Below are 22474 nucleotides of genomic sequence, written 5' to 3'. Positions count from 1 at the left end.
CTTGCTGCCTCCTGAAAGCAGTGGCAGGGAATCCAGTGACAAGAGACTTCCTCTCACTTTCTCAGCCTCAAGGAACTAGAATGCTCCATTGACATAGGCAACCCTGAAGTCCAGGGCAAGTGATAATTTATAATAGGTATTATTAGAATATCTAACTGATAAAGGAGCTTAGCTCTATCAGGGTAAGGGCCAGATCTGTCTGGTCCACCACTATATTCCCAGAGTCTAGCAGGCTGTCTTGCACCCAGCTTCCAATCAATATTTAGCTGCTAATTGAATAAGGTTGTTGAGAAATTTAAATGAAATAATATAAAGGAAGGGCTTAGCCAAAATTGAATCCCATATATTGAAAGGCTGGCTTAGGGTTACTAACAAATTAGTAAACAGATCTAATTTGAAGCCCTGCATACATATCTCAGTAAGTGGCAACATTTTGGCTATAGTGTGATAAATGTATTCCTGGGGGGAAAAAAAAAACCCAAAACATTGTGTTCTGCAAAAGCCTACACCAAAAATAACCGTGCTTTTGGGAAAAATAAGATTGAGACAGACTAATTAACACTGAGGCAACACTGCAAATACAGCATCAATAAAAACAATATTTTAATTAAATTCTAGTAGTTTAGAAATCAAAGTCATATTAATTTCTTACTAAATATATACTATAGTACATATAAAACTTAAAATGAAGGTAGCTTGATTAAAGGGATGTTTAAAAAATTAACAGATTGTGTCTGCAGATTATTGAGACAAGGCCAAAATGCACAAAGATTGGGGGGAAACTGTAAATAATCACTTCTAAGACAGAACAGAATGAATAGGACAATACTGTATTCCCCTGTGGTTTGCTGCATTGAGCTGGGCTAATGTACTTTGCATCCAGCAGCCGTTACTACAAGACACAAAACACTAATGTGCTGGCAAAAAACTGTGCGAACCAATGTGTCATTTATGTTCTATTAACATATTTCTCGTTTACCAATCATAGATGAGCTATTTCACATTCTAGAAACATGTTTAGAAGGCTGGGTGCAGTGGCTCATGCCTGTAATCCCAGCACTTTGGGAGGCCTAGGAGGGTGGATCACCTAAGGTTAGGAGTTCGAGATCAGCCTGGCCAACATGGCAAAACCCTGCCTCTACTAGAAATACAAAAATTAGCTGGGTGTGGTGGCATGCGCCTATAACCCCAGCTACTCGGGAGGCTGAGGCAGGAGAATCACTTGAACCTGGGAGAGGGAGTCAGGGGCGGAGGTTACAGTGAGCCAAAATTGCACCACTGCACTCCAGCATGGGCAACAAGAGTGAGACTCCGTCTCACAAAAAAAAAAAAAAAAAGAGAAAGAAAAAAAAAAAAAGCCCAGGAGACTGGATTTACAAATTTTGAATAAAGAAGGTCTACAAATTATCCCTCTTTAATATTCAAGAGGTTTACACTGAAGCAGGCCCATGATGGCTTGCACATCTTTTATACAGCCTCTGAAGTATTTTTTAAAATTTTGAGTTGGTGTGTCCAAACATTTAAACATTCAGAAATGTTATAGATGGTGCTCCTTATTCCTGTGTGGCAGTAATTCAGTGACCTGGTAGTGGTTGGTTGCCTCCCATTCACATAATCACTCTATTCATTTATGTTACTTGCATGGTCCTGGAGGTATCAGGATTGGCAAGACTGGTTGTACTTTTCATTCTCCAGGGCTGGGCTCACATGTATGTATATTTATAAGTTGGTTGTTTGTAACTTAGGGAATGCCTGCATTTTATTTATATCCACTATCCTTTTGTGGCCTTCTTATTACCCCAAAATGCATATTCTTTAATTTAAAAGTGACCCAGATCCATACTAAACAGGTCACAGGTAAGTGAGATAAATGAATCCCAGAAATAGAAAAAGAAATAATGAGTTTTATGGGCAAATCAAACATTACCTTCCTAATTATCACAGTTAGATGCTTAAGGAAGATCTGTTGATCACCTTTGGGTAGTGAGTATTTTAGTGCATTCTTTTAAATTTAATTTTATGTGATTGCTGTGGTTCTTGTGGAAGAACAAGTGTATATAACGTCAATGTAATTTTATTAGCTGCCTCCTACATAATTGCTTTAAAATAAGTTAATTCTTTATTGCTGTACCTTGAGGTTTTATTATTATTAACATAAACAGGATATAAAACCTTTAATTTTTTATGTCACAGCTACCTAATTATTTTTTTTTTTTTTTTTTTTTTTTTTTTTTTTTTTTTTTTTTTTTTTTGAGACGGAGTCTCGCTCTGTCGCCCAGGCTGGAGTGCAGTGGCCGGATCTCAGCTCACTGCAAGCTCCGCCTCCCGGGTTTACGCCATTCTCCTGCCTCAGCCTCCCAAGTAACTGGGACTACAGGCGCCCGCCATCTCGCCCGGCTAGTTTTTTTTTTTGTATTTTTTAGTAGAGACGGGGTTTCACCGTGTTCGCCAGGATGGTCTCGATCTTCTGACCTCGTGATCCACCCGTCTCGGCCTCCCAAAGTGCTGGGATTACAGGCTTGAGCCACCGCGCCCGGCCACAGCTACCTAATTATTATTTTTACTATCAATCTTGTTATTGAGATAAAACCAGTACACATTTACATATTTGGCTTTTATTCCTCAAACAAGATGATGGATACCTCTCTGTATTAATCTAGAAAATAAAGCTGGTACTAGGCTACTCCCTGATGTAATCTTATGTCTAAAAGTTTTGCTTTGGAATTTGGCATTTCTTCACATTTAATTTCCATAGTATGTAACCCCCTCAAACCCATCCCCAGGCGAGTGAATAATTAAGAGCTCTGCTTCCATGTTTGACTGTGGAGGGGTTTGTATGATGTTTAAGAACAGAATATAAACCCTCATAGAGTACATATTCCTTAAGTTGCATTTGATGGATGTGTGTTCACTGCATCAAACTCACCCTGTCTTGTTCCAACAATGATTGACAGCCTTGATTGAAGACCAGTAAGTTAAAGGCAGATTGTTCAAAGAATGGCCACCATTCTCTATGAAGATGATAATGTTCTATAGAAGATATAAAATCCACAACCTTAGTTATGAATTTGTCAAACAAAGAGTGGAAATGGATAGATTATAAAAATATAAATGAATGAAATAGTAATGTAATAGGTGATTTTCTCCTTACGATTTGATTTTGTTAAAAGGTTATTGACAAGAATCATGAGCAATCATCTAGCATGAGGTAAGTTATTGAATTATAACTGAATTTTAAAAGTCATTGTTAATTTAATTTCCTACTGGACCTGGAAGCTCAACTTACTGTTCCTTTCAGCATTACTGCTAATTAGCTGTGTTTTCAAAGTCAGAAAAATTCAGTGCATTTTTTCCCTATTCCCTCTATCACTCAAATGTTATGTAGATACTTTTTTAAAACAATAGATTTTTATTGTTGATTCTGTAGTCAAAGACCTTAGGATTTTCCACGTCATTGTCTTTCTGATATCATAGTGTATTTCTATGGAAAATGAAGTGTAATAGAAGATCAACTGTATTTCCCAGAAAAGAATCTCTCCCACCCTCTAAGCGTCATCTGCAGCTACATCCATTGCTGTTGCTGTCTCAAACTATTCGTTACAAATGTTTCTTTTCTTAGCTTTTATCCTTGGTTCGTTAAGTCAATACAAAACTACTTTGCACAAATTTAAATTCTCCCAAATAGACACTTATTTTACATTTTAAAGCTCTTCATTGTAATGATTTCTAACAAGGATTTCTATTTTCACCTTTGGTAAAGATGGAATATTCATGATTATGAGACAAATTATTGAATAGATACATAAATTTTCTCTATTACCTGCAAAAATATTTTTAAATCACTTTTTAGGAATTTCCACGTAGGAAGGAAGTCTATGAGTGTGCATGATATGCTGCTTGCTACTTCGAACCTTCGTGGCTCCACGGACACAGCAACTATTGTCAGTGACAGTAAAGGAACAATAATAGGTCCACAGTCCACCTTTCCCTCTTTGGAAAGAGCACTAGATTGGGAGTTAGGAGAGCTCTCCTGACCTTTACAATATAAATATTTCATCCTCCATCTCTTTTCCAAATAGTGTGAGACCACTTAAGAATACTGAAACAATAATAAAGCCATAAAAAAGAAGTCATAAGCCAGGACAAATGAAATGAGAACCAGAAATGTGCCAAGCCCAGGATCAACACAGTGGCTGTTGTTGAGTTTCAAGTAAGAATGACAAGGCTTATATTCCTTTGGGTATATACACAATAATAGGATTGCTGGGTGGAATTGTATTTCTGTCTTTAGGTCTTTGAGGAATCACCACACTGTCTTCCACAATATTTTAACTAATTTATACTCCCACCGACAATGTATAAGCATTCCTTTTTCTCTACAACCTCACCAGCCTCTGTTATTTTTTAACTTTTTAGTAATAGCCATTCTGTCTGGTGTGAGATGATATCTCATTGTGGTTTTGATTTTCATTTCTCTAATGATCAGTGATGAGCTTTTTTGCATATGCGTGTTGGCTGCATATATGTCTTATTTTGAGAAGTGTCTGTTCATGTCCTTTGCCACTTAGACACATGCATGCGTATGTTCACTGCATCACTATTCACAATAGCAAAGACATGGAATCAACCCAAATGCCCATCAGTGATAGACTGGATAAGGAAAATGTGAAATATATACACCATAGAATACTATGCAGCCATAAAAAAATGAGATCATGTCCTTTGCAGGAACCTAAATGGAGCTGGAGCCCATTATCCTTAGAAACTAATTCAGGAACAGAAAACCAAATGCCACATGTTCTCACTTATAAGTGGGAGCTAAATGAAGAGAAGACATAGACACATAGAGGGAAACAACAGACACTGAGGCTTGTTGAAGGGTGGAGGGTGGGAGGAGGGAGACAATCAGGAAAAATAATGAATACTAGGCTTAATACCCGGGTGATGAAATAATCTGTACAACAACCCCCATGACACACGTTTACCTATGTAACAAACCTGCACACCCTGCACATGTACCCCTGAACTTAAAATAAAAGTTAAAAAAAAAGAAGCACAAGGTCAGGTCGAGTCTGTGTCCCTAACATGTTGGTGAATTTGAGTGAGACACTTCATTTCTCTGGGTTGTGATGTCTTCAGCTGGAAAGTTCAGGGACTGAATCACTAGATGATTTCTGAAATATCATCCAGCTTTAAAATCTCAAGTTCCTGTGACTTTGGACTTTTATAATTTATTCAGCTAAATATAAACATTGGTTTTAGGGCTGAGGCGGTGTCTTGAAAGTCTAACCAGTTATCTTGCAGATGGGGGTACCGTTGGTCACAAAATAGTGCAGGAGAGGTGGGGATGTGTAACCTGTCTCTACTTGGCAGGAGTGTGGAAAGGACATCAAAGCTGGCCACATTTTCATTTCCATAGGGACAACATATGCAGTTAACTCCCAGAGAACTATATCTTCTGTTTTGCTCTGATCTAAAAAGTCTTTGAACATTTGAGGCAACCAACTTTTCATATTTATTTATTCATTCCCTTAGATGTAAATATCTGACTTTTTTAAAAGGAAAATTATTTTATAGTTTTTGTACTCTCAACTCTCTCTCTCTATATATATATGTGTGTGTGTGTGTGTGTGTGTGTGTGTGTGTGTGTATATATATGTTTTTTTCTTTTTTCATGGCTAAGATACTTTGAATACAAAAGAGTAAAGCCAGGAAGTAAAAACAAAGCAAGCAAACAAAAACCACACTGTATCCCACAACCCAGATATCATAATCATTGACTACCTAGAAAAACCTGCTTTAAGAGAGATTAGATAACTAGAAATATTTTTATTATACTAGGTAATGTCACACTGCTTTTAACAATAAGAATTGATTTTAATTTAACTCAAACTTAATACAAAGAAAAATAAGTTGAAATAAAACAAAAGAAATTGCCCGGCTTAAAATAAGTGCTTGCTTCCACGTATCTGTTGCCAGGAGAAGATGCTTGCCTTAATTTATCCTGCATATTTGTCTTCACTTACAGTGAGAAAGAGACTAAAATCTTTAATGTGCTCAACTAATTCTCATCAGTCTATTATTTTCTTCTATTGTGATGTTTAAGTGCAACATATGACCATACCTTAGAGTATAATTCCAGGTAAACTTGAGTATTTGGGCCAACGATACCATGGGCATAGGGGCTGCCTAGTCAACAGAAAAGAAAAAAAGTCCATATGTTTCTGCTTCATGTGTGATCCACAGGGAGTTTCTAAAGAGATGATATTGTGGCCCTGAGTATAAGCAGTGCATGGCACATGCTCCTTTGTACACACAAGATTACTTACTTTTTAAAACTGGAGAGGCAGGATGATCAAATAGGTGCGTTTGAGGAAGCCCAAGGATCTGCCTCCATTCCCGCACCCTATTTAATAACTCAGTGATTTCCAAAGCAGAATGATAACACAAGATATTCCACGAGAGGAAAATGAATTTTAAACTCATCCTTATAAAGTCACTATTTTTGGTGTATGCCTTATAATGTACATGCTATATTAGTACAGTAGTACAAGTATACCATTTACAAAGAAATGAGTAAAGATGTACTTTGAGGGTGCGTGCTTAAAATGTTCTTAGAGGTAAGAGTGCCCAGGCAAGACGGAGAACCCCTGCATTAAATGGTGATGTAGAGCCTGACGGGATTTTTCTCTGTGCCTTTGCCTTTCCATTTGTAAACGGAAGCTCTTCTACCCTCTCTTTCTGCTGCCTCCCTTCCAGAGAAGTTAGGAGATCCAGAGAAAACAGTGTGGCCCTAAAGAGCAAAAATTCCATAAACGTTATACATTAACTAGGATAATGTAATTCATTCAGATTTTAAAGATGATTTTCTAGCATTTATTTTACTTTCTGTGTTAATGGTCTCCATCTCATCTGTTTAATTCATGTTTGTGGGCATACTCCCAAATATATATTCTAAATTAAATTAAGAAGCCAAAAAAATGTCTAGGAGGGGGCATTTCACTACACACCTGACAGATTCATTTTAAATCCTCGTGTCTTAATATATGACTGAAGGGACATAACATAAACGGGCTCTGAATTTCTCCCATGTAGCTCATTTACAAGAGTACCTTGATTTGCTAAGAATTTGCCTCTTGCAGCCATGAGAACACTTATTAGAATATTTATTAGTTATTAACACAGAAAGGGTGTTTCCATGTGTGTGCATGCACTGAAAGGAATGAAGCTCTCTAGCTACTTATTGTTGGGGCTAATTTAGATTGCGACACGTTGCACCTGGATTAAAAAAATAACTAAATCCAAGAACGGATTTAGATGAGACTCAGGGGTAGAGGGCTGATCGGCTGACAGGGGCAGAAGTGGAGGGAGCCACATTGCCTGATGTACCTTGGGTTCCTGAGATTTAGAGACCCAATCATGTCATAAATCCAGGCAGCAGAGCTCTTTCTGCCTTACATTGCAGCTGCATTACTCTGCTTGGGCTGGCATAAGAAAGTACTACAGACTGGGTGGCTTACACAACAGAAATGTATTAGTCTGAGTTCCAGGTGTGGGTGGGGTTTGTTTTTTCTGAGCTTTCTCTGTTTCTTGTAGATGGTCACCTTCTCCCTGTTTCTTCACATGATCTTCCCTCTGAGTGTGTGTATCCTGATCTCTTATTAGGACACCAGTCACATTAAATCAGGGCCCACCCTAATAACCTCATTTTAACTTAGTTACATCTTTTAAAACTCTATCCCCAAATACAGTCACATCCTGAGGCATTGGGGGTTAGGACTTCGACATACAAATTTTGTTGTGGGGGGACATGAGTACAATTCAAGTCATAAATAGGGTGTTCTCCAAGGTGATGAATGCACAGTCATCCTAACAGCATTTCAGCTAAGCATCAGATAAATTCACATTGGACAGTAGTTTCCTTTGGCCTGGACTATCTTTGTACACTATTGTGAAATGCTTTATTGTGTAGCTGTTAAATAACATTTGTTGCTTTCCATGACAGCGGTGGCTATATTCCAGAAATGAATGAAGTGTTTCCTGTGCCTTTTCAGTAATGAAGGAAGGAGAGGGAAGAAAATTGGTGATATTAGTACTGTCAATTACCATTATAAGATATTCAGGAGTGCAAGTTTTAATCCCATTTGTAGGTCTCATTTACATGGAAAAATTTGATTTACATATTAATATAAATTTAGTTTATTTTCCTCCTGATTCAATCCCACCTGAAGGGACTTGAACCCTTCCGCATATAGAGAAGAGGGTCAAAATACAATTGGTTTGCTAAGCTGTCACACAGATTCTCTTGCTAACATTTGCAGTATTTTTCTTGGCTGACCAAGCACTTTTCTTCCTGGAAAGTAAATAGAAAACAGCTGTCTATGAAATGGGTCAGAGCAAATTTATTTGGTCAGGTGCAGGATAAATAGCTCATAGACTGACTAAAATAGTCCTAAACAAAACAAAACAAATCTCTAAGCCACACAGACCCAACCTGAAGGCTTTCAAAGGCAAAAAACAAACAAAACAAAACATCTAATGTATTTGTGACTCATTCACATTTATATTAAATGTGTGTTTCCTAAAGCTTTATTTTCACAACTAGAGCTCACCAAAGCACCGATCAACCAACCCAAAACTCTAAGCCTGGCAGAATTCTTATAAACCATGCTATTCCCTGGTGCCCTAGACCCCATGGTGGTCTAGAGACTCTGGAACCCTCAAAATCTCAGAGGACATAATTGAATGATTACTGCCTCAACAGACAGGAGAAGAGTATGACAGGTTCATAACCAAGTCTGATATTTCAGATAATAATCAGTATTCTTTTAATGACCAGAAAAGATTTGGAGGAAATATATGGACAGAATGTGTAGAGAAACAAAACATTCAACTTGCAAAAGAAAAAAAAAAATCTATCACCTCCACCAAAAATGAAATAAAATAATCCTCCATTTGTGTTTCAAAGACAATGAGAAATTTAATCCAGTAGATATCAACTTCTAAGGATCTTTGTTTTTTACCCCCATTTTATTTTAATTGTATCAATCCCTTAGCAAAACCCACTATTATTATAGATGTCAAATGGGATCACAGAATTCTAGATCTTCAGTGGGGACTTGGAGATTTTCCTTCCTTCCATGATATTGCTGTATATTGGCTTTCCCTCCAACCCTACACAGTTCGCAATCTTCTGTGCAGGCTCTTCTTTCCCTATCCATCCTTAGATATTGATGATTCAGTCCTTCATGTTCTCACTCTTCCCAGGTGATCTTAGTCACTCCCATGACTTCAGCTGCTATCCTCGTGCTGATGAATCACCATGTTACCAAGCACAAGGGGCTCACTGCATGATACACTAGAAGCCAAAATTATGGTACCGGATTTGTGAGAAAAGAAAAGTTTTTACTACAGGTCAACCAATAAGGAGATAGGAGTCCAGCCTCAAATCTGTCTTCTTGTGCTGGTTTAAGGTAGTATGTTTGGTAGAAAAGATCTAGGGGGTGGATTCTAGGATTCATGAGTGATTGTTGGAAGGAAGGAGGAGGTTTGGAAAGTCCTGGGGCATGTGCAGTTATCTCTTTATGCTACCTCATGGGTTGCATGTGCAAATTTGGGGGGTGTTAGTATGAAACATGCAGTGGAAATTCGGACTGCAACATCAACAAGCTTGTTCTGTGCAGACCACAGTTGGCCATATTGGTTTCAAACGAATTTCAGTCAGTTTTTAAAATTTCATAAGTGGAAGAAGTTTCAGCATTTCAATAAGTTGTTTCTTTTCTTATCTGCCATCCCTCAAACTCAAAGATTTCTGTTAGTTATTGGTTTCTTTAACTCTCTGGGGCATGGTTTCACCAATGCATATCTTTCTTCTGAACTACAGCCCATCAATCCAGCTCTTTACTGTCCATCTCTACCTTGACACTATTGAACTACTTTATATCCAGAACTGAATGTCCCAAACTGACATTTTCATTCTTCCTAACTGTGGTAGCCAAGATAACACTTCACAATCCCTGTCTCTTGGTATTTATGCCCTTGTGTACCCCTTCCCGTATTAGATGGGACTGATCAGTGTAACCAAAAGAACATTGTGGAAATGATGAAGCATGTCTTCTGAGGCTTGTTCATAAAGACACTGTGGCTTCTTTCTTGCTCTTTCTTGCAGCATTTGCTCTAGGGGAAGCCTGCAGCTATGTCATGAGGACCCTCAACAGCCCTATGCAGAGGACTATGTGGCATGAAAGATGCCTTCTGCCAACCACCAGCCCCAATTTGCCAGGCACGTGAACAAACTAAACTGAAAGCAGATATCCAGCCCCAATCAAACCTTCAGATGTCAGCAACCTCAGCCAATATACTGACTATAACCTCATAAAAGACCCTGAACCAGAACCATCTATCTAAGCCACTCTCAAACTCTACCCCACATAAACTGTGAAATAATATCTGTTTATTGCTATTTGGGGCCACTAAGTTTGGGGGTAATTTGTTATGCAGCAATTATATAACCAATATTCCAACTAAAGCTGAAATGCCTCCTGCATTTCCTCCCTTGGTGGCCTACACTGCAATCCAAGTTCAGGAAAAAATAATGAGAACCTTATTTAAGGTAGTGGCAAGAAATAAATGGATTAACTGGACATTTAAAAAGCTGTGGCTCACGCCTGTAATCCCAACACTTTGGGAGGTGGAGGCGGGTGGATCATGAGGTCAGGAGATTGAGACCATCCTGGCAAACACGGTGAAACCCCATCTCTACTAAAAATACAAAAAATTAGCCGGGCATGGTGGTGGGTGCCTGTAGTCCCAGCTATTTGGGAGGCTGAGGCAGGAGAGTGGCTTGAACCCAGGAGGCGGAGCTTGCAGTGAGCCGAGATCGCACCACTGCACTCCAGCCTGTGCGACAGAGCAAGACTACGTCTCAAAAAAAAAAAAAAAAAAAAAGGATTTGATAGAACTTGGTGATAAGAGGTGGGGCCGTTAAGGACCAGCAGGAATTTAGGATGACAGGCTCATTCAGTTGGGCTTATATTTTACTGAGCTCAATTCCAAAAGGAAGGAAAGAAAAATCCATCCAAATAACATTTAATGGACTAAGTCTTCTTTCATAAGTTGGTTTGCACAACTTCTTCACGGGAATCAGATTTTAAATATCATGACTGAAGAGAAAAAAATAGCAAGAGGAGGTTACCTTTATGGTGGAATGACGCTAATCTTTAATGCTTTCAAATTTCTTGAAATTTCCTTCGTATGCATTATCTTAGTTGCTGTTCACAATAAAACTGTGTATTGGCTAAGCCAGTTTTTATGAAAATGTAAGCAATGAGAAAAAGTAAGATAGCATATCAGTTAGATTTTTTTTATGGACATCGTGACAGAGGACACAACTTAAAAAGGTTCTTTTTTTTTTTTTGAGACAGAGTTTTTCTCTTGTTGCCCAGGCTGGAGTGCAATGGCACCATCTCGGCTCGCTGCAACCTCCGCCCCCTGGGTTCAAGTGATTCTCCTGCCTCAGCCTCCCGAGTCGCTGAGATTACAGGTGCCTGCCACTACGTCCGGCTAATTTTTTGTATTTTTAGTAGAGATGGAGTTTCACTATGTTGGCCAGGCTGGTCTCAAACTCCTGACCTCAGGTGATCCACCTGCCTAAGCCTCCCAAAGTGCTGGGATTACAGGCGTGAGCCACCGCACCTGGCAAAAGGGTTTTGTTTCTTCTTGTTGTTGTTGTTTGAGACGGAGTCTCACTCTGTCGCCCATGCTGGAGTGCAGTGGCGCGATCTCCGCTCACTGCAAGCTCCGCCTCCCAGGTTCATGCCATTCTCTTGCCTCAGCCTCCCGAGTAGCTGGGACTACAGGCGCCCGCCACCTCGCCCGGCTAGTTTTTTGTATTTTTTAGTGGAGACGGGGTTTCACCGTGTTAGCCAGGATGGTCCCGATCTCCTGACCTCGTGATCCACCCGTCTCGGCCTCCCAAAGTGCTGGGATTAAAAGGGTTTTGTTTCTAAAGGTACAAGGAGAGGTACAGCTTCAGGCCAGTGTGATTCAGCCCTCAACAAAGCCACCAGGATCTATTTATTGGCTCTGCCTCATTGCTTCTCGTAGGCTGGCTCATTCTCAGGCTGTATTTGATATCGTTCAGTGGCTTTAGGCTCCAAGCATGACAACACTCAACACTCAGATTGATGGAGCTAGAGCAAGTCTCTTCAGGCAGCGTCTAGGAAAGTTCTGAAATTCCCTCTGATTGGTTGCCCATCTCTGAATCAACCCCGCATAACCCAGGGATATAGGAACTGCTGATGGGCCAGGGTCAGTTCACATGCTTCACAGCTGGAGCTAAGAAGACATCAACTCCATCCTGAAGCTCATGGGCTGTGATTAGAGCAGACATAGTTCTCAGAGGAAAGTCAGAGTAGAGTTACCAAAGCAAGCAGTTACAGATGCTAGATGGCCAAAATCCAGTAACTGCCCAGTAAAAATATTATATTAAAATCTAGGAACATGTGACTGATGGAAAGTCATTACCAAGAAACAAAAAGTTGTTAGGTCTAAATGTAAACATTGAGGCAAAGAAAGTGCCCGAGCTAGAATTAGAACCCTGACTACCTGAGTATTAGATCGGTCAGTGCTACTTCTACCCTGCCGCTGCTGAAGCGGGAGAGTAACAGTCTCTCAGGTTGCAGACAGTGGAGGGTTTCCCTCCCTCTCTACCTTCTCATTTCATGGCGGAGCTGGATCATCCTATGTTCCACAGGCTGACAGTGGAAGGTTATGACCATACCCATATACTGTTGTCTCTGAGTCTCCTATGGCACAGAGGTCCCTGAGACTTGTAGAAAAGAACCTGAGTGGACAGTGGGAGGGGGGTTAGGGGTGGTTCCCACGAATCAAGCAGCAACTTGGAGACAAGGAACACCTCCAACCTCAGCAATGGATCAGAACGGCTGACTGAGCAATGGACAATACTGTGTATCTTTCATTAGTGCTGAGACCAACTTCTAGCTTGGAGTCCCATGAAAGGCAAACTTAGCCCTAACACCACAGTAAGGAGCACAGTGTCAAGTGGGGACACTGCAGCAGAGGTGCGGCAAACACTCTGAAGTGTTGTGGGAAGGGATATTTCCTCGGAGGGGTTAAAGGGATTCTCCTTAAGAAGAGGGCTGGGGGAATCTGAGTAAGAGGTGGGGGAAAGCAGCCAAAGCATGATACTTAGTCATAACATCATAAGAATTCGACTCAGAGTTCCTACCAGGTTGTCCTAAAATGCCCTGGCTCAGGTGGGTCAGCTTTGAAAGCACCCAAAATACCCCGTTTTCTGTCATATGTTTAAAGGCAATTTGAAAGAAAGATCCCTAATTTGAAAACGTGTTCTAAGGCTAATTCACCTTTTCAACTGAAAATTCTTTTTTATGTATTGTTACACTCCATTTTCTGTCTTGGTTTTTTGTTGTTGTTTGTTTCTTGGTTTTGTTTCGTTTTGTTTTGTTTGTCCCCAGGCTAGAGTGTAGGGGTGCGATCTGGGCTCACTGCAACCTCTGCCTCCCAGGTTCAAGCGATTCTCATGCCTCAGCCTCCTGAGTAGCTGGGATTACAGGCGCCTACCACCGCGCCCAGCGAATTTTTGTGTTTTTAGTAGAGATGGGGTTTCGCCACGTTGGCCAGGCTGCTCTTGAACTTCTGAACTCAGGTGATCTGCCTCCCTCAGCCTCCCAAAGTGCTGGGATTACAGGCGTGAGCCACCACACTCCGGCCCATTTCCTGAATTTAAGGGGGGTGAATTAATTATATTATAGAGAGTGGGTAAAAGGACCAATTTTTTCACGACTATTTGACCTCATATCATCTTGCTTTGCAATGCCCTGGTTTTTACATCTGTAAATCAGAAATGATAAGCAACCTGCTTTATAGGAATGCAATGAAGATAAGGAGATACAATATAAAAACACATGTTGAGTCAGAAAGACAGATAACACTATTTAAACCAGTGTATTCTTATAATCCTCATTATTACTAAGAATGATATTATAGTTATGATAAAAAGTCGATGTGCAGAAAGAAGAGAATAAAGTAATTTCTAGTTTGTGCCAAGATGTACACTATAGACATGAATTTTTAAAAGATGAGTGGTTAACACTTAGCATTTGATTCTGCACTTGTTATAAGTGAGCAACTGAGAATTTCTGTCTTTTGGAGTGTGTGTGTGTGTGTGTGTGTGTGTAGTATACAGGGAACAAGCATTATTTTGCATTTGAGGTCAAAACTGGAGAAATCAGGGAGACGTCAAGTTTTGTGCATTAATTTTCATACCTTTCTAACAATAGCCTCCAGATTAAACCAATCTTCTACTGCCAAATTTGGGGACATTTTCTTTAGTGGATGGTCATAAATCTTGAGAGGAATATTGCTCACTTCTTTTAAGAATTAATGGTGATTCCTAGGTGGGAGTATGGAGTCATGTATCATACCCTGAAGCATTATGTTTTTCCCAGCAGAGATGCTCAATAGAAGTCTGGAAGCTTTTGTGGCTGCCAGCAATTTCATGGTTACTGTCCGAAGTAGAAAGGGCACATCATCAAATTCTTCCTTCTAATGCAATTTTGTCTTCCTGGAATTTGTAATATTTTTCTTATATGGATAGGGAATATTTTTTGAGAGTGCACAGTCATGTTAAAGTAAATACCCTGGAGAAATACTTTCAATTAAAATTCAGAAGGTTTAAAAATCCAGGCTAGAAAGGATTTCCCTGACCTATAAAACCTAATAAGATTTTTTTTCTTTCCGTTTTCTCCCTCCTCATTCCCCCTAAGTGTGTGGAGCCGTCCTGCTTTCTTACCTGGTGGCCCCATTTAGCTCTGCCCTCTAGACATTTAAGTCAGAAAATGGCTTTAAAGAATGTTTTGAGAAAACTTGACATACTGATCTACTCTCAACTGAATGATTTTTTTTTTTTTTGAGTGGAAAAGAGAAAGAAACCACAGAAGCAAAGCAATAATAACATATTTTAGTCAAGTAAGAAAAATTTGATCAGGAGATATAGAGATAGTATTTGTGGTGATTGAGGGAGTTAATATCAGAAAAGTTTAGAAAGCAGAGATTTTGAGGCCTGAAGGGAGGGGAGTCAAACAGGCAGCAAGTCGACCTGGAGCAAGATAGTCTTATGTCAGAGGGTAGCCCTCTCCTCTGTGGGGCCTGGGCCTGGCATTTCCTCTCTCTTGGTTGGGTTATGCATGCCTAGGTTGCAGAATTTCTTAGTGAGTTTTGCACATTGTATATGCAACACACCTATGCAACATGAGTACAGTGCCTCAAACCTAGGTACTCAGTTATTTAGAGTTACCATAGTAAAATATTAAATGCCTGGGTATAACAGAATGAAAATCCTTTCCTCTGTCAATGTGTTCTCAGGATTATGGCTTTAAAAAATAGCTGTTCAACTAAAACTAATAAAAACTTCCAGGTTAGAACCTAGAAGCAGACATATAACAACTAAAATGAGTGCAAGAGGATAATGGTGTCCATTAGAGATTATTCTTACTCAGAGGCAGGGCTAGGACCAGGGAGAGGCAAGAGAAGCGTCCAGGGTGAACACTTAAGAGGCACCCAGCTTCCGGGCCTGCAGGCACTAAGCCTGTGCTTGCACAACACTGATAGTGCAACTCCCTGCCCTACCCTAGGCCCTGTCCTGTTCAAAGGACATTCTGCCTGGCTCATTGGCAGGGTACCTTGCCCTGTCCCCAGTGGTTTCTTTCACACTCACAATATCTGGAGACAAAACAGCCCCCGTTGTCAGACTTCTTTGACTTTCCAAACAAACTCCAGAAAGATCATTACAGGACCCAGCATGGGAAGGGAAACAGAGGTGCATTTAAGGCAATAAAATTTAACTGCAGAGATGATTTCATGTTCAATCATCAAAGTACACAGAGGGACTTGCTAAAATGTCCATGTTGAGGGTAACAAGTCATGACCTCATTCTCTCTCACACCAGCCTTAGTATATATAAATGCTAAGAATAGCAAACAGGATCTTTTTTATTGGCTTTTCAAGAACAACACTGGGGCCTGGAAGACACCAGTCACCTTCAAGAACAAGCAATAAGAGGAAGTTTGAAGCTGTTGGTGCACAGCTTTCAAGATACGTATTTCTTAAAAAATAATTTCAACTTAAAAATTTTAGATTTAGGAGGTACATGTGCGGGTTTGTTACACAGGTATATTGCATGATGCTGAGGTTTGCAGTATGATTGATCCCATCACCCAGGTACTGAGCATAGTGGCCAATTGGTAGTTTTTGAACCCTTGTTCCACTCCCTCCCTCTCCATTCTAGTAGTCTCCAGTGACTATTGTTGCCATCTTTAGTCTATGAGTAGCCAATGTTTAGCTCCCCCTTATAAGTGAGAACATGTGGTATTTGGTTTTCTGTTCCTGCATTAACTCGCTTAGGATAATGGCCTCCAACTGCATTTATGCTGTTGCAAAAGACATGATTGCATTATTTTTATGGCTGTATAGTATTTCACAGTGAACATATTTTTCTTAGACATTGTTTTCAAAACATCTGGAAAAATACAGTACTTTCATTACTTGATTTGCTCAACCCCATTCTCCATCGAAGTCATTTGTAAACATAGCCTGATGATAACTAACACTTTTACTTTGGATTAATTGGTATTATTTGATAAAATCACACAAAGCCAGATTTTTGAGAATGGTAATATGTTAGGAATGTGTTTGACTATAAGTAACAGAAAACCCAACTACATGACTTGCAGCATAGGGGTTTATTTTTCTTATGTAACAAGATCTCCAGACTTGGGCAGTTCCTGGTATAGGTTCAGTTCCTTAGTTCTCTTGGTCATTCTCTCATAATCATGATATGGCTGAGTAGCTCCAATTACTGAGGCAGTATGTAAGGCAGAGAGAAGGAGGGGCAGTGGAAGGAAGACACACCATGGTTGTCCCCCTTTACAAAGAAAGCAAAAGCTTCCCCAGCAACCTATACCAGCCCCCCCATTATGGGTTGAATTTTGTCCTCTCCAAAAACAGATACGTTTTTCCCAACCTCCAGTACCTCTCCATCTGTGTAGTTTTTGTTCTTTGTGAATCTGAACTTATTTGGAGATAGGTCTTCACAGAGGTAATCAAATTAAAAGGGGGTCATTAAGGTGGACTCTAACCCAATATTAAAAAAGGGAAATGTGGACACGGAGACATGCATACTAGGAGAGAGCCATGTGAATAAGAAGCCTGCATCTACAAGCCAGGGAGAGAGGCCTGGAATCGATCCTTCCCTCATAGCCCTCAGAAAGCACCAATCTTACAGACATCTTGATTTCAAACTTCTAGCCTCCAGAACTATGGGATAATACATTACCTTTCCGGAAGCCACCCAGGTTGTGGTACTTTGCAATGGCAGCCCTAGAAAACTAATGCATACCAGAAGACTTGTTTTCGTATGTTATTAGTCAGAACTGTGCCCCTGGCATCCCTAAATACAAGGGAGGCCGGGCAAGTATATATTTAACTGAACATATTTCAATCAGAGCATTAGGATGCTAGTAGCAAAGAAAAAAAGGGGGAAAGGCGTAAATAATCAAGAGCATTTTCCACCAGGGAGAAAATGCTTGCACTTAATTAGTGGCCATAGGATGGGTAGCTCTCTATGCAACTAATCAGATTTGAAGTAACAGCACATTGGAGATAAAGTTAGGCAGTGGAAAGAGGGCAGGGGTGTGGGGACTAGCACTCACTTTGCCGCAGCCTCCTATGTGGTTTCAACAAGTTGCTTTAACCTCCAAGCCTCAGCTTTTTTTATCTGATAAATGGGAATAATAATCTATGCTCTTAGCATTTTAATGCTAGCAACATTGTAGAGCTGCTTTTTTTTTTTTTTTGAGACAGAGTCTCACTCTGTCACCAGGCTGGAGTGCAGTGGCGCAATCTCAGCTCACTGCAACCTCCACCTCCGAGGTTCAAGCGATTCTCCTGCCTCAGCCTCCTGAGTAGCTGGGACTATGGGCACACACCACCATGCCCAGTTAATTTTTGTATATTTAGTTTCACCATGTTGGCCACAATAGTCTCGATCTCTTGACCTCGTGATCCACCTGCCTTGGCCTCTCGAAGTGCTGGGATTACAGGTGTAAGCCACCGCGCCCGGCCAATTTTTATTATTTATGTTTTTTCTTTTCTTTTCTTTTCTTTTTTGAGATGGAGTCTCGCTCTGTTGCCCAGGCTGGAGTGCAGTGGCATAATCTCGGCTCAATGCAACCTCCGCCTCCCAGGTTCAAGCGACTCTCCTGCCTCAGCCTCACGAGTAGCTGGGACTATAGGTGCCTGCCACCACACCCAGCTAATTTTTGTATTTTTAGTAGTGACGGGGTTTCACCATATTGGCCAGGCTGGTCTTGAACTCCTGACCTTGTGATCCACCCACCTTGGCCTCCCAAAGTGCTGGGATTACAGGAGGGCAGTTTTTAAAAGGGCTTATCATTCTAGTGTTGTCTGTCTACATTGCTCTCTGAGATCTGATGGGGTAAAGCAAAGGATATCAACTAAGCTTGCAGACTTTGGAGTCACCTCACCTGTTCCTATCACTTACATGTTGTGTGGTCCAGGACCAGTTACTTAACGTGCCATAGTTTTCTTATATGTGTATAATAGGTATATGATTAGTAGCTAATTGAGAATTCAGTTGTGAGCATGAAATAATATATGTAAAGCATTCAGAACAGTGTCTGGAACATAGCAAACTTTATATATGTTAGCTGTTATTATCAGGCCTATCCAATTTATAGGTAATATGGAATCGATAAAGATAGCAAATGTTTTAGACCATAAAATCGAGAATCTAAAAAAGATTTCCAAAGAAAGGAAATGAGCCAAATATAAAACAATGAAGTTTAATAAGTACACATGAAGTTCCTGTCTTGGGGTAAAATAGCAAGAATGAGGAATGCCTGTTTTTATAGTAGCTCATGTTAAAAAATGACCAATAGGTTTTTAGTTTATTATAAATTTACTATAAGGAAACCATGAGATGCACTTACAAAATTAAATTTAGGTTGCCTTGATAGAAATATAGTTTTGGAAACAAAGGAAAATATAACCCAACTCTGCCTCTGCACTGGTTGGACCACACTTGAAATAATAGATGTCCTTCTAGTATTCCTCACAACAGCCACTGCAAATTGATCATTGCCTTCATGTTCTTTAAGGGCTGGTATATGAAAAAGGAAAGGGATGTATTTTGGGGATGCTACAGAAGACAGAACATCCCCAATATGAAGAAATTAGAGGTCTGCTGGACTACAGCTCAGTCTTAGAAAAAGATGACTATGAGCCGCCTGGAAATGGAACGGCCTCCTTCAGGTGGGGTGCACGGGGGCTCCTGCTCACCTGAATGCTTAAGCCATAGCTGGCGGGATAATTCCTGGTGAAGGATGTTGCCAAGCAGAACAACAAGTAGTCACCCCTACTGCTTTGAGGAAGGGGTAGGTACTCACACAGAAGTCACATGCCGGTGGCCCATTGGCCAAATTTGGTCTGCTATTGTGTAGTTTTTTGTTGTTTGTGAAATTTTTTTTTCTTGTATATCTGGATTCCTTGTCAAAATTAAAAATCAGTAGATTTCACTTTTTTTTTTTTTTTTTTTTTTTGCTTTTTTTGAAAGATAGAATGATCTAGCAGCACATGGTGGATCTGTATTGTCACAGATGGCTGGAGTTGAGCAGTAGTCATCTCCTTTAAATGCAATGTGCCTTCTCCAATTATCCAACATCCTCACCTGGCCCACCTTACTCATTGAGGATACCTGTGTGGTCTATAAGCATTTGCGTTTCTGATTCACATGCCAGTCTCTAGGGGCTTCCCTTACCCTGAGGGTCTAGACATTTCCTTAGTTTTGTCCTGCAAACATCAGGAGAAATTAGTTAAATCTGTGGAAGGGTGGGTAAAATTCAGATACATGTAGAGACTGGGGATGTGTTACAGAATAACTGCATAACTGACATAGCAAATGTTTAAAGCTAGGGCTATGTTAAGAAGCAAAAAAAATTTAAAAATTTTATTTGAATTTTGGTTGCAATCTACATGTTCTAAATTTATATGGTTCTTGCTGATATCTCCCTAATCTTTGAACCCGTTCCAGTCTTCATAAGTCATCATGGATCCTTGCATTGTATTTATTGATGGATGGACAAATGGATAGAAATCATGCAGGAATGATGGAGAACATAGAGAAAAATGTAACCAAATGAGTACTATTGTTTCTTTCTATGACATATAATCATGTAATAAGTGTGTATTAAGTGTTCTGTGTCAAGCATGGTGCCAGGTTTTAGGGGATGCAAAAAAGAGTAAAAAACACAGACATGTTCTGAGAACCTTGTTACTTTTGCCCTTATTGTTAGTTTCAGCTTAAAAGTTAGGACTCTAAAATTTGAAATACAGGCTCACTGGGTTCAAATTCAGGCTGTACTCCTTCTGTGCTCTGTAATTTTGAGCAATTTACTTAACCACTTAATAAAATAAGGATGATGCCAATAATATCTATTTCTTGATGTTGTTTGGAGGATTAAATGAGAGAATCGTGTAAGAGCGTTTAGTACAGCACTCAGTGCTTAGTGAGCATTCAGTAAATTATTCTAAATTAGCTTCATTCAAATACCTGCAGTAGAAACACCAAAATGAGAAAAGAAGGTTCATTTGTGTGGACACACACACACACACACACCCTCACTCAAAACTGGTCTTACATTTACACTTCTCTTCCCTTTCCTCCTTCTCCCCTTTATCTGCTGCCTCCTCCTTCTCTTCTCTCTATGACTTCAAAGTTAATTTTTTTAACAATTTATCATAAAGTTTTTAAACATATAGCAATGTTGAAAATTTTTTTCCAGTAAATAACCATAAATAGGTGAGATTCTGTGCTCTAGGGGCACTGCATCACACTAAGCAAAGTTACAAGGATCTAATGGATAAATAACAACATTGCTTGATCAGTGTTTAATGGGAGATGCAGCTAGAATAACAATGGATACCTAGTATATTTCTTTCTCCCTTATCCTCTGGTACTTGACTTCTGTCTTTTATTTAATGCTATTTTTTTGTATTGTAGTTCCTGTATTTTATTGTATTTGTTCATACTTCCTCTCTGGAATAGAAAAATTAAGAAACAAGTATGTAAATAAATAAAAATAGATACTATGTGTTTACAAAGTGAAATCTCATGTAAGTCAGTTCTTTCAAAAGAGGAAATCACAGATCAGAAGGTTGCTATGGTAAAGACAAATCAAAAAGGGGAAATTCAACGTTGTCAAATACTTAGTAAAGCTACTAAAGTAGATCCGTTTCCATTCTAAATTATCTTTAAAGGTCACTTAGGACAACAGTTACCCCAGGGCAGTGTGGAAGAAAGTTATATTTAACCAGTCCTTACTCTCTAGCTTTCCTTTGGCTAATGCTATCACTAGTTCACAAAAAGGCCATTATTGTATCACCTTTTGAAATGTTACAATATTCAAGATTATAGTTTCTCTTAAAATGTGATAAATGTAACAGTAACTGTCTTAATAGATTGAGAAGTGACTTAAATTCTGAAAAATATATGACTCTCAATCCCTCTGTAAAGTGGGTTCTTTGAGAACATCTCATGTACTTTGGGTAGATTTTGGTAACTTTAATTACGAAAATTTTTCTAGGTGCCTTAGAACTTCTATATTCTTTCAAGCACATTTGATATCATTTGAACTAATACCATCTCCTCCTGTTTAGGCCAAGCTGATAGAATCCAGCACAAGCAATATGGTGTCCAAACAATACTAGAGAAAGCAATATTATTTTTAAATTTTATTAAAGATATTTTGTATGTTCTTTAATAAATTGTTTTTTAAAATAATAGTTTTGAACATGTAGAAAGGACAAAACAAAAAGGATTGATTTAACATAAATAGTCCTCAAAGATTGAAAATTGATATCACAGGAAAGGAAAGGATTGGGGCTTATGTGTGGCACAAGGAGAGCTGGGTAGAATTTCACATTTGGACAAATTGGGTAAGAGGAGTAAGCCTCTCTGAGTTATACTACCTTTTGGTCTTCATCAAATGAGATTGCACTGGCTTCCCAAATAATGACCAAACAGAGGCAGAGCAGCTAAGGGCATGCCTTCCATGATGCCCAGTTTGGGAGAAGCCAAAATGAAATGACACAGTATAAAGCATGACCACATTGGCTTCGAATAATCTTTGAGCATTGCAAAGCAGGAGGAGGAGATGAGAGTTAGGAGAGAATTGTGAAGCATTCTGAGGTGGGCATTGAAGCATTATTTCTCCCACTTAGATGGCACAAATGGAGGATTTTAAAGCATGTGATAACTTACTCCAGAGAAGAGCAGGGACCAGTATTAAAAACTGTGACTCAGCTGACTTTTCAAAGCATTCAAATAAGCATCCTTCTGGTAAAGAAAATTTAGTCA

General features: G+C 39.5%; 1 protein-coding gene across 1 annotated transcript in view; it reads right to left on the bottom strand.

Moving 5' to 3' along the window:
- Nucleotides 1-3839: 3839 nt before the first annotated feature.
- The window catches only part of LOC112635876, a 28146-nt gene continuing 9511 nt past the window's right edge, over nt 3840-22474 (bottom strand). The window contains exons 3-4 of the mRNA XM_025403961.1: nt 6125-6189; nt 3840-3936 (exon numbers count right to left, since the gene is read on the bottom strand). Coding sequence (XP_025259746.1) covers nt 3840-3936; nt 6125-6189 — 162 coding nt within the window. The remainder of the gene's footprint in view (nt 3937-6124; nt 6190-22474) is intronic.

This window comes from Theropithecus gelada, chromosome 12 (genome assembly GCF_003255815.1).
Source record: "Theropithecus gelada isolate Dixy chromosome 12, Tgel_1.0, whole genome shotgun sequence".
In the NCBI taxonomy this organism is placed as follows: domain Eukaryota; kingdom Metazoa; phylum Chordata; class Mammalia; order Primates; family Cercopithecidae; genus Theropithecus; species Theropithecus gelada.
This window is presented reverse-complemented; position numbering and strand designations above follow the sequence as displayed.